Raw genomic sequence first — 13025 nt, 5'->3', positions numbered from 1 at the left:
TCTGGAGCCCTGCTGGATTGGAGACCAACGTGATCTCTTCCTTCTGATGCTTTTTCTCGACTTTCCTGCGTGGATCTCTGACCGCAGAGACTCTGCAGGAGAAGAGCAAGGCTTGTGTCCTCGGGCACCTTCCTACGTGCACACGTGGGGCACTGTTAGTCCTCGATTTATGTCCTAAGATGACGGTCTTTTCTTTGAATTTCAGCCCTCTCTTCTTTTGGTTTATGGGACGCGGTGGCTCAGTGGGTTAGGACGCTGAGCTTGTCGATCAGAAGGTCGGCAGTTTGGCGGGTCGAATCCCGAGTGCCGTGTAGCAGAGTGAGCGCGTTACTCGTCCCAGCTTCTGCCAACCTAGCAGTTCGAAAGCACGTAAAAATGCAAGTAGGAAAATAGGGACCACTACGGTGGGAAGGTAACAGCGTTCCGTGCGCCTTTGGCATCTAGTCATGCCGGCCACATGACCACGGAGACGTCCTCGGACAAGCGCTGGCTCTTCGGCTTTGAAACGGAGACAAGCACCGGCCCCTAGAGTCGGAAACGACTAGCACGCGTGTGCGGGGGAACCTTTACCTTTACCTTTACTCTTTTGGTTTTAGGAGATCATTCTCGCCTGCACACAACAGCCTTCTATAAAATGCAGTGGAGTTAATCCTCAATTTACAGCCCTTCACTGAGCGTCCGTTCCAAGTTATGACCCCACTGAAAAAAAGCGATGACCATTGCAGTATCCCCACAGTTATGTATTTCTGATGGCTGCAGCATCCCAGGTCAGGTGAAGGCCATTTCGGACCTTCCCAGCCGGCTTCCAACAGGCAAAGTCAATGGGGGAAGCCGGATCTGCTTAACAACTGTGTGATTCACTTAACAAGCGAACTATTGGCTTGTTAACTATTGGCGCCACTATTGGCGCCACCCAGTTAAAAAACATTTTGCTCTGCCATTCTGATCTCAATTGTCTCAAGAGTCGTTGGCTAAGACGGGTGGCCATAGAAACTGAATGAATCAATGAATCTGTCCAGGTTATGAGTTAACAGCTAACCAGCTTATGTAATGTAAGATGTAATGATGGGAATGACTCAGCAGGGTTTGTGTCTCTTTAAGAGCCAGCAGGGTCTGTGTCTCTTTACGAGCCTTTGTATAAAAGGGAAGGCTCCACTGAAGTGTTCTTTCTCTTCCGTTTCCTGCTGTAACTGTGGTGTGTTGGATCTGCTGTATTAGCACATGTATGTATATTGTTCCTGGTGTATGATATTGTAGACAGTGTAAGATAAACCACCATTTAATATAGACCACTGTTTACTGTGTTTACTCCTGGGTTATCTTGTGCAATAAGACTGTGCACACTCTGATAGAATCAATGAATGAATCAATCAATGAATCAATCAATGAATTAATTAATAAATGAATGAATGAATCATGAATGAAACATGAATGAATGAATCAATGAATCAATCAATGAATTAATTAATAAATGAATGAAAGAATCAATCAATGAATCAATGAATCAACCAATGAATCAATTAATCAACCAATGAATCAAAGAATCAATCAACCGATCAATGAATCAATCGATCGATCAATGAATCAATAAATCAATGAATGAACTGTGGTCATAAGTCAAGGACTAATTGTAAAGTCACTCTTCGATTTCCATTCTGTTTCAACAGCACCTGTTGTGAGGTTGGCCCTTCCCTTCTTTTGCACTTACAAGCTGGTGCCCCTACTCACCCCTCACCCCTGGACCGCCCCCGTGTACCTTCCCTCACTGCTTAAAAAGGGGGGGCATCTTCCCCAGATTCCTGCCTGCCCCACAACAAACAGACCATGTTGAAAGTTGAGGACTAGCTGTGGTTTGTTTGAGAAAAGATTATTGGTGGTTTTTATATGGCTGAATATTGGGTTTTTTTAACTTGTTTTAATTGGATGGTTGTTTCCACCAACTGGGAGGCACTGAGCATCCCCTGGATGAGATGGGCGGCCGTGCCAATCATCAGGAGTGCTACTTGAACCCCATCGGCATTGAGAAAATCACCCGTTGGTCAACTGCAAAGAGCAACTTTGCTCAGAACAGCTGTGATGCTTTTAAGACCATCAAACAACCACAACTTCGTATCCCAGGTCCTTGAGAAGGACTGGACAAACGGAGAGAAATGCCAAATCCAGGCTGAGTCAGCGATGAACCGTAATAATAACCCTGGGCATTGACAAAATCCCCATCGGTCAATTGCAGAAGGCAGCTTGACTTGGAACGGCTGACATCCTGTGACGAGACCTTTAATACCATCAAACATCCAGATCTGCCTATCCCAGGGTCCTTGGGAAGGAATCAAGGGGTGTATACAAATATTCAAATTTAGTCCAAACATCTGGCTGACTGTGCAAACCACCCTAATAGTAATAGACACCTTGGCTGCAATCCCCAAACATCTGGAGCAGCCCTTGAAACCCATCGTCATCGACAAACTCACCATCGGTCAATTGCAAGAGGCAGTTTGACTCGCGCGGACGAGCTGACCCCTCCCCCTGCTCTAAAACCTTAAACCCCCCCTCAACCATCCACATCCTCCCATCCCAGGGGTCTTGGGAAGACCCCCAAGAGGTGGGCAAAAATGCCAAGTCCACTCTGAACATCTGGCTGGCTGTGCAACCAGCCGCAGTGACGTGCAGAAGGCTGGGGACTTGCCCCCACTCTTCTCCCCTGCTTCTCGCCTTCCTGTTCTGCTAAGACGAAGCCCTGAAAGGACCCCTCCCCCAAAACGGGGGAAACCACACTCCTTAAGCACAGAAAAGCCCACCTCCAAAGCCCCCTTGGGGCCCAACCGCCCACGCAGGGGTCAGGAAGACCCCCGTAGTAAACCATTGGCTGCAACCTCTGGACGTGGCTCTGGCGTGCCACGAGGCAGGCTTTGCCTGCCCTGCAGCCAAAGAGCCCTTGAAAGGGCGGGGGGGGGGGTATTCATCCCCTCCTCCCTCCAGAGCCCCCTCCCCCTCTTTTCCATTTGCATCCCCCTCCCCTTACCGGAGGTCTTGTTTTGCAGCAGGAACTCCATCTGCAGCCTCTGTCCAGCTTGCTCTGCCAGGGCAAACGGGGTGGGATAATCCGGGTCTCCGGTGTAGCAATCCACTACGGCCCCACAGAAGAGCAGCGAGAGGCTCTCGGCCAGGTCACTGGTGGTCACTGCGGTGCACAGGGCCTGGGGGGGGAGGGCAGGGGGGGGAGAGGGAGGGGAGAAGAGGTCACCTTTCAGACCAGGAAGATCCGGGGAAGGTGGGTGGCCCCACTAGCTAAGCCAGGCAGCGGCAGGGGAGAGAATACAGAATAACCGAGCGGGAGGGGACCTTGGAGATCCTCTAGTCCAGCCCCCCGACCCAAGCAGGAAGAAGAGCAGCTGGACCCAGGAGCTTGCTGGAGCCGGAGGAGACCCAGAGGAGGAAGCAGGCGTCCGGCGGCGTCTCTGCACCGGCCAGCAGAGCGGAGGGCGGGGAGAGAGAGAGAGAGGCCGGAGGGCGACGATCCGGCCAAGCCGATCCCGGTTCTCTGGCTCGGTCAGAGAGCAGATGCTGACAAACATCTGGAGGAGGCAGCCAGGAACCGCTCCCTCCTCCGGGCTGGCCAGGCGTCTCAAGCCAATTTTTTTCTGGGCTGCAGCCGCCCTGGCCCTGGGGACCCGAGGATGCCTCCGCTGGAGGGGGGCAGGAGATGTCCAACTGGGGGTCTATCTGCTGCTCTCCTGGGAACCCCCGAGGGGGAGCACGCCCACCCCAAACAAGCCTCCACCACCCACCCCACCCCCGAGGCTCTGGAGCGTCAGCCTTCTCCCCCAAGTTGGGGCAGGTGTCGTGGGTCAAAAACGTCCTCCCTCTTCTCTGAGCCAGCTTCTTGTTGTTTTTGCTAAGCCCCTGCCGCCTTCAAGTTCCTAGTCCTCAGTTTAACAGCTGCTTTCTCGGCCACCGCAGCCTCCTGCCTCACCGGGCTGCTGTTGGCCCTCCACACCCTTTCCTTGCTTCTCTCCCCATCTGCCTCTTCCCGGATCCTGGCCCCCGGGGAGCGTTTTCGCCAGTCAGGGGGTCCGGGTTCGAGTCCTTCAGATGCTGGGTGGGGGGGAAGCACAGCCGACCGATGGGGAAGGTTTTGGGGTTTTTTTGACTGGCTGGAAGGGGTTAATTTTTAGGCAGGCCAGGCCTTTTCCCAGCTGTTGTTTCTGGAAGGCTGAAGAAAGGCTCGCCCATCTGGGGCCAGCCCACAATCCGAAAAGAAAAGAAAAGAAAAAAAAGCCTTTTCTTCCCATTTCCTGCAAAACTGGTTGGGTCAACAAAAAAAGGAGGAGAAGGAATTTGAGAAAAGGGTGTTTTCCCTCCACAAGAGGGGGGGGCGTCCACCCACCCACTTCTGAGGCCAGTTTTGGTTCCTCTTTTGCAAAGAGCAGGATCAGCTCTCCTCCACCATTTATGGAAGCCACAGAATCCTTTCTTTCTTTCTTTCTTTCTTTCTTTCTTTCTTTCTTTCTTTCTTTCTTTCTTTCTTTTTCTCTCTTTCTTTCTTCTCTCTTTTTCTCTCTTTCCTTTCTTTTTTGTTCCTCCTTCCCTGCCTTTCTTCCTTTCTCTTTCTCTCTTTCTTTTGCTCTTTCCTTTCTTTCTCTCTTTCCTCTTTTTCTTTCCTTCTTTTTCCTTCCTCCTCTCTCCTTCCTTCCCTCCCTCTCTCTTTCTTACCTTCCTCCCTCCTTCCCTTTTCTTTCTTTCCTTTTTCTTTCATTCTTTTTCCTTCCTTCCCTCCCTCTCCTTCCTCCCTCCCTCCTTCCCTTTTCTTTCTTTTTCTTTCTTTCTTTCCTTTTTCTTTTTCTTTCATTCTTTTTCCTTCCTTCCTTCCCTCCCTCTCCTTCCTCCCTCCCTCCCTCCTTCCCTTTTCTCTTTCTTTCTTTCCTTCCTTCCTTTTTCTTTCTCTTTCCTTCTTTTTACTTCTTTCCTTCCTCCCCCCCCCCCAATCAAAGAATGGTTTCCTTGACCGGCAGTCCTTGATTATAAGCACAACTCAACCCAAAATTTCCACTGCAATGCAAGACGGTTACTGTCTGAATTTTGCCCCATTCTACGGTCTCTCCACCGTTGTTAAGTGAAACACTGCAGTTGTTAATTTAGCAACACGGTCGTTAAGAGGATCAGGCTTCCCCCACTAACTTTGCTTGTCGGAAGGCCCCAAAAGTTGAACCCACAGTCCTGGGACGCTGCAACCGTCAGGAGTACATGCCAGTTTCCAAGCGCCCAAACCGGGGTCACCCCGCGGGGCCATCCAGTCACCCACCTGGTTGAGTTCGTCCTGGTTGCCGAAAAGCGGGTGAAACCGCCGGTATTTGCCCTCCTGGTACTTGGCGACCAGGAAATGCCGCCGTTGCTGGCTGGGGCTCTCGGGGGTGATCATTTCGCTGGGGGGCACGTTGGCGGCCCAGAACTGGTTGGCCACCGCGTTGCCGATCTGGAGGAAGAGCTGAGAAGGCGAGAAGGAGTGAATGAGGCCGCCGATTGCTCCAGAATCTCCACTCGGACTTTTCGTGGCCCGGCTGAGAGCTTCCTGCCTTGCCCGGCACTTTCAGAGCCCTGTTTCGAAGCCGCCTGCAGCCACCGGGCCGATGCCGGCTGCAACGTCTACCCATCCTGCTGTTACACAGCGGCAATTTTGGGAAAGGGCTGCCCCTCCACGGCTGCGTCTGTCTAACGCAAGGATTAAAAGCAGCCCCTTTTCTCAAGGAACGGAAACTTCTTGGTCGGCAGAGACGGACCTCCTTCCTCCCATCTTCCCCACCACCACAACAGCCCTGCAAAGTGGGGATGGGCTGAGAGGGAGTGACTGGCCCAAAGTCACCCAGCTGGCTTTCATGCCTAGCACGGTACTAGAACTCTCCGTCTCCTGGTGATTGGCCCAAAGTCACCCAGCTGGCTTTCATGCTTAAAGCAGGACTAGAACTCACAGCCTCCTGGTGATTGGCCCAAAGTCACCCAGCCGGCTTTCGTGCCTAAGGCGGGACTAGAACTCACCATCTCCTGGTGATTGGCCCAAAGTCACCCAGCCGGCTTTCGTGCCTAAGGCGGGACTGGAACTCACCGCCTCCTGGTGATTGGCCCAAAGTCACCCAGCTGGCTTTTGTGCCTAAGGCGGGACTAGAACTCACCATCTCCTGGTGATTGGCCCAAAGTCACCCAGCCGGCTTTCGTGCCTAAGGCGGGACTGGAACTCACCGCCTCCTGGTGATTGGCCCAAAGTCACCCAGCTGGCTTTCCTGCCTAAGGTGGGACTAGAACTCACTGCCTCCTGGTGATTGGCCCAAAGTCACCCAGCTGGCTTTCATACCTAAGGCGGGACTAGAACTCACACCCTCCTGGTGATTGGCTCAAAGCCTTCAGGACAGGCAGAGTCCAGGTCTTGACACATCCCCCCCGCTGCTCCTGGCTTCCCCCAGAGGCCCCCTTGCCCTAAGAGAGAACAGGGGTCCAGCCACCGGAGAGGCTCGGAGAGACACCCCTCCTGACCTCAATCAGCTCCTCTGTCCAGACCTTCTTGTCCATCTTCAGACTCCGCACCTTGGTCACGCCGGGTCCCAGCCCTCGATGCTCTCCTGGGTGGGGAGGACGGGAAAAGCGGATCCGTTCAGAAGGTTAGAGATGGGAAGGGGCAAGGCAGACTCGGTCAAGCTCAGAAGCAGCACGTTCTTCACCGGGTCAGTTTCCACAGGGAACTCGACTGGGCCGGCCCCACGGCAAGGGACCAAATGACACGTGGGGCAGCGAAAAGGGGAGAAGATGGCTGTGCCTCTCTCTTAAGGAGTTGGGTCCAAGGAGAAGGGTCTTCTCTGTGCTGGCTCCTTCCCTTGTTCTCTGAAGGACCATCGTTTCCCAGCCATCCCTACCTGAGCCACCAAAGCAGGGAGATAGGGCTGGCCCCCACCTTGACCCTCTTTTGAAAGGTCCTGAAGACCCCAGAGGGATATGAAGCCCATCAAGGAGTTGGTGTGGTTGTTGTCACCAGGACGGAGGTGTTCTTGGGATCTGCATCGGGTTTTAAGCCACTCGGAGTCACTGTGAGTGAGTGGGGTGGCCGTAGAAATGTGATAAATAACTAAGTGAACTGTTACATGTTTTGTGCCAGCCCATGGCAGTTCCCCAAATAGGTCATCAGATGGAGGCAAAGAGGCTTCTTTGCTCCCCTGCAGCAGCCCCATTGGCGAGAGAGTTTTATGGCTAGGGAGGGGCCGAGACCCCCCATAAATACCTCTGCCCAGGGGCTGCTTCTTTGTTCTTGTTCTGCTTCATTTTTCTCTCTACTCTCTCGCATGCATTCTCTATCATACAAGCATGGATGCTTCCATGCCATATAACTTTTTTTATATAACCTGTCGATGAATAAAGCTTCATAATGACTGAATCTCTGCATTCTGCCTATTTCACTTGGAAGCACCCTAACGTTCCATCGATCTCTTGTGAAAGCTGCTTCATAAGTTGGTAGCAGAGAGGATGGTTAAAGGGAACGCTTCCAAAGCCTGCAGCTAATGCCTAGATTTGAAACTGAAATGGATGGCCGGAGATCCCAGATTGTGACCAGGAGTCTTCAATCAAAATCAACAGCTCTAGCCCCTGAAGCAAGCTCCGCTCCAGGTGAGAGCCCAGATGGCTTCCTTCTGCACGCCACAGAGGGAAGCTTGGAAGTTTTACAGTCCACCCAAGACTGTCAAGATGCAGCAGAAGCGCTCCGGGCCCAACGCAAGCAACGCGTGGATCAAATGTCTACACCGGAATGCAAGGAACTGCTCCTAAAACTCCTTGAAGTACAGGAGACCCCACAAGCCTCTCCACGAAGGACATCAGTGCAGAAGGACTGTGGATGCCGGGTAAGCCCCCCCTCAGCCACCACGAGGCTCCTCAATATGGCGCCTGCCACCCTGAGTAACCCCGGGACCCCAGGGCTTTCGTCGCGAAATCCCCTGCCTAACTGTGACCTCCAGCTTCCTGGGGCAACAGGAAACAAGATGGCTGCGCCCAGGGAGGCCGCATGGTCCGGCACAGGAAGCAAGATGGCAGCCCCCTGTGCGCCCACATTTTCTAACAAAGAAAGGCCTCAACTAAGTCTGGAGGCCCAGCAACCCCTGGCACCCAGCCATAGCAACATGCAAACTCCTGGGCTCTCTCCAGCAGAAACCCTCGTGACCTATGATGGCTATAAGACTGCCCATTACCCCCCAAGGCCCCCGACCCTCTCTCCGGGGCCCCCAGCCTTCCCTTCGCCCCCGCCCAGGCGCTCTCCTTACTTGGCCTTCGGGGGGGGGTTGGCCCCCTCCTCCAGCATCGGCTTTAGCCATCCCCAAGGTCTTCAGGAACAGCGATGGGCTTCTCAAGGCAATCCAGGGCCGGGGGGGCTCCAGGAAGGATTCCCAGAGCATTTTCAAAACCAAGTGCCGGCCGGCAATCTTGGGCTCCGCCCACCCCCTGATCACATGTTTTCCGGACATGCCCAGTACGGGCTTTTTAACCCAGAAGGGGGGCCATCTGAAAATCAGAGAAATATACCACCAACGCCCACTAGAGGGGTACCTTTACCATTTTTTTCAATGCCAACCTCCCAGATGCTGGAGGAATGGGACAAAACGTTTCTGGCTGCGTCCACGTTGCCTCCCAACTTTGAAAAACTGAAAATTGGGGGTGAGAACTACCACAGTTGGAATAGAAATTTGCAGGTATGTCTATTAAAGGATGGGATTCTTGAAATGGCCCTGAACCCACCACCTTTCCCGTGGAGCTCACGAGAAGAGTGGCTTCATAGACAGACTTTTTCCACTCTGATGGCGTCCATCGATGATAATTTGTTCCCTAGCATTCCAGATGGACTCACAGCTTGCGCAGTTTGGCGCTTATTATATAATTTATCCAACAGCAAGAGCATGGGTTCTCTCACCAGACTCACAACTTAGTTTTACAACACAAGACTCAGGTTTGGGGCCAGCATGGCAGAACATCTTGGAAAATTAAAATCCCTCAGGGCGCAACTAATGTCCAAAAATTTCCGAATACCTGAAGAGAACTTGGTCGCAGTTATTGTGGCTTCCCTGGACAAAAGTTGGAACAATTTTATTATTTCCCTGGAAGGGGGCAGGAATAAACCCATGCCTCTGTCCTATCTCGAGGGCAGACTCATTGACGAAGATAGCAGACGTAGACATACGGGAGAATACAACAGAGTCACCAGCCAGCCAGCCAGCAGACGACACCGCAACTCAGAGCAGGTTAATGCTCTACTCAAGTGTTTCACCTGTGGCTCTGAGGGGCACCTCAAGAAGGACTGCCCCCATTTTCAACAAGGCCCCAAGCGTGGTCCCAATCAAGGTAGGGGCAAGGGACAAGTAAGGGGCCGTGGCGGGGCCAAAAGTACCAACAATCTTGTGTCTACCTGTGCCCCCACCACAAGAGCTGATAGCTCCACTGACTTATGGTTACTGGACTCTGGAGCTTCTTCTCACATTACCAATATGAGTCAAGGTTTTAAAAGGTTAAAGAAAATTAACTCATCTGTCAAGGTGGCCAACGGTGATAAAGTTTTAGTTATTGGGGAGGGCACGGTTTCTGTACCCGGGCTTGGAAAAGTTGAAGGTGTCTTACACGCGCCCTCTATTGCCAACAACCTATTGAGCATTATCAAGTTATGTGACGATGACGGGGTGGAAGTTTTATTTCGCAAAGGGGGAGGTCATGTCACCCGGGACCAGAGGGTCATTGGAAATATAGCCATCATAGATGATTTGCCATATTTCTCCCCCTTAGAAGGGGCCTCACAGACAACCCCAAGGCTGCTTAACGACCGCAAGGGTGAAGCGGTTGCATCCAAGCCCCCACAGCAAGGCAGTGTGGATAAGAAATCCCAACCTCAGCTGTTACCTGAAGCACCGCTCAAGGCAACCAAAGCCAAGAGGGTGTCAGTCGGGAAGCCACTCCACGATAAGTGTGCCCATATTTTGCACCGAAGATTAGGTCATGCAAGCTTCCCTGTGGTTAAAAAGACGGGAGAGTTTGCTGAGGGAGTCCAGCTCAAAGATTGTGAGGTATTCCTGGACTGTGCAATCTGTAAGAAGTCAAAGAGGAAGGCTGCGCCTATTCCAAAAACATCACTGCGTAAGACCCAATTCCCATATCAACTAGTTCATGTTGATTTGGTCGGGCCTTTCACACCATCCCTAGGGAAAAGTCAGTATTTTCTCACTGCAGTTGATGATTTTTCACGGTACAGCCACGTGTATATCCTCACAGAAAAATCTGAAGCCTTTGACGCCATAAAATCACTCTACAACTTTGTAGAGACCCAGTATAAAACCAAGATCGCACAACTGCAGAGCGACCGCGGGGCTGAGTTCATGTCCCGAAAATTCCAGGACTGGGTAAAGCGTAAGGGCATCCGCCATTTTCTTACCGCGCCTTTCACCCCCGCTCAGAATGGTGTGGCAGAGAAAAGAAATGGAGTCCTACAAACTATGATGCGTAGTCTGATTGCAGACGCAGGGGTCGCAGAATCATACTGGGCAGAAGCGGTAAAATACGCCAATTATACCTTAAACCGCACTTGGAGCAGTGTTGTGAACCAGACCCCATATTTCCTAGTTCATGGTAGGAAACCAAATCTGGGACATTTACATGTGTTTGGGTCCTATGCATGGGTTCACATCCCCAAGCAGCTGCGGAAGAAGGGGAGATCTGTCTCCCAGAGACTGAGGTTCTTGGGCTACGCTCCTGGCTCCAAGGCCTACCGTTTCCTGGGAGAAGGGGGCAGGATTGTGACTTCCCAATCTGCCTCCTTCGAAGAGGACTCCAATTGGGCCCAGATACACTCCAATGATCTGAGCCCATATATCAACCGTCCCAGCAAGGGCACACCAACTACGACATCACCTGAGACTTCCACATACCCTGCCACCGACGAAAGTGTGGAACAAGACGAAGATGTCATCCCACCTGGTTCAGATGGGGAGGATGAGCCGTCCAGTTCCCCAACAACGCCTCAGAAACCCGCGGAAGAAAAAGGTGGTGAGTGGCAGAAGGTAAGGAGGTCAAAGCGGTCCAACAAAGGCATCCCGCCAAAGAGAATTGACATTGGGCACATCGCGTCTGTTAACAGCGTTGTAGTCACCCCAAAATCCTTCTCTGACATCCAGGAGCTGCCCATCGAAGAACAGGAGAAATGGCAGCTCGCGATGGAGAAGGAAATGCAGAGCTTAAAACAACTCAAGGTCTTCACCCCCCAGCAACCTCCAAAGGAGAGGAAAGTCATTGGCACAAGGTGGGTTTACAAGGCAAAACCACTTGCCAATGGCCTCTACCTGTATAAGGCCCGTTTGGTAGCTCAGGGATTCGCCCAACGCTATATGGAAGACTATGGCGAGACATACTCTCCAACTGTCCGGGCAGAGAGCGTCAAGACCGCCCTCGTGACTGCAGCTGCTCTGGGGGAGGAAGTCTTCCAATTCGACATCCAGACGGCTTACCTCCACGCCAAATTGGACCGGCAGATCTACGTGAAGGCCCCTCCTGGCTACCAGCAAGAAGGGGAAAATACATGGTTACTCCACAAAGGGTTATATGGTCTCAAGCAGTCAGGGAAACTATGGTATGACTGCCTTAGAAAAAGTTTAGAACGAGTTGGTTTCACTGCATCCCGTGCAGATGAATGTGTTTTCACACGCAACTCAAAGGGTACCACAGAAAGGGTGTTAGTTTATGTGGATGACCTACTATATGTAGGACCTGACAAGGAAGGGTGTGATGAATTTGCCAAGGCCCTGGAAGAAAAGTTCACTTTGAAATCTTTGGGGCGGGTTGATAAGTTCTTGGGTGTGCATATTTTGGCCACTAAGGGGGGGTTCGCTCTATCTCAAAAAGAAAAGATAGAGGAGTTATTGGCCAAATGCAAAATGGCAGAATCTAATCCCACGCATAGCCCAATGCAAAGCGACTTTTACAACCATACTCGCAAGGACGGTCCTGAGTTCACAGATAATACGCTTTACAGATCTGTGATTGGCTCCTTGCTATATATCAGCAATTGGAGCAGGCCTGACATAGCTTTAGCTGTAAATCTATTGTCCAGGCATGTGGAACACCCAAAGGAATTCCACTGGACTGCTGTTAAGAGGGTACTTAGGTACCTCAGGGGCACGACCGATGCCCTCCTTGTGCTGGAACCAGAGAAGGGGGAGACGGCCCAGCTCTCTGCTTACTCAGACGCAGACTGGGCTGGCGACACCAAAAGTAGGCGGAGCACTTCTGGTTTCCTCATATTGCTAAATGGCTGCCCAATACATTGGCATGTTAGGCAACAAAAATTTGTTTCTTGCTCCACGGCCGAGGCTGAATATGCCAGCCTGTCAGACACGGCCAATGATTTGACTTGGTTCAATGAGCTGATAACGAGCATCTGGGCAGCTCCTCCTCTGCCCATCCAAATTCTAGAGGACAACACAGCCGCCATTGCAATCTCGGAGGCTTATGCAGTAGGCTCTAGATCTCGCCAGATAGACATACGCTATAAAAATGTCAGACAGCTAGCCAAAGAGGGTTTTATACGTGTAGAGCACTGTAATACAGTTGACCAGATAGCTGATCTGTTCACCAAACCTGTTCCCATTGACCGGCACAACCTTCTGTGTAAGCGTTTGTGTTTGGCCTTCTGAATGTTTTTATACATGTCTATGACACCTGCTCGCCCCCTCACACACATTCACTGGTCCCTGTCATTGGCTGGCAAGAAGGGGAATTGTTACATGTTTTGTGCCAGCCATGGCAGTTCCCCAAATAGGTCATCAGATGGAGCAAAGAGGCTTCTTTGCTCCCCTGCAGCAGCCCCATTGGCGAGAGAGTTTTATGGCTAGGGAGGGGCCGAGACCCCCCATAAATACCTCTGCCCAGGGGCTGCTTCTTTGTTCTTGTTCTGCTTCATTTTTCTCTCTACTCTCTCGCATGCATTCTCTATCATACAAGCATGGATGCTTCCATGCCAT

The 13025-nt window shown here is 51.8% G+C and overlaps 1 protein-coding gene across 6 annotated transcripts in view; it reads right to left on the bottom strand.

The window, feature by feature from the left end:
- The window catches only part of ARAP1 (ArfGAP with RhoGAP domain, ankyrin repeat and PH domain 1), a 126181-nt gene that overhangs the window by 34596 nt on the left and 78560 nt on the right, over positions 1-13025 (bottom strand). For all 6 annotated transcript variants that reach the window (XM_081327794.1, XM_081327793.1, XM_081327797.1 and 3 more), the window contains 3 exons: positions 6523-6608; positions 5300-5482; positions 3020-3194 (listed from right to left, as the gene is read on the bottom strand). In XM_081327794.1, coding sequence (XP_081183920.1) covers positions 3020-3194; positions 5300-5482; positions 6523-6608 — 444 coding nt within the window. The remainder of the gene's footprint in view (positions 1-3019; positions 3195-5299; positions 5483-6522; positions 6609-13025) is intronic.

The sequence above is a fragment of the Vipera berus genome (genome assembly GCF_964194415.1).
Source record: "Vipera berus genome assembly, chromosome: 4".
Classification (NCBI taxonomy): domain Eukaryota; kingdom Metazoa; phylum Chordata; class Lepidosauria; order Squamata; family Viperidae; genus Vipera; species Vipera berus.
Note: the sequence above shows the minus strand (reverse complement) of the source record. Positions and strands in the feature narration are given on the sequence as shown.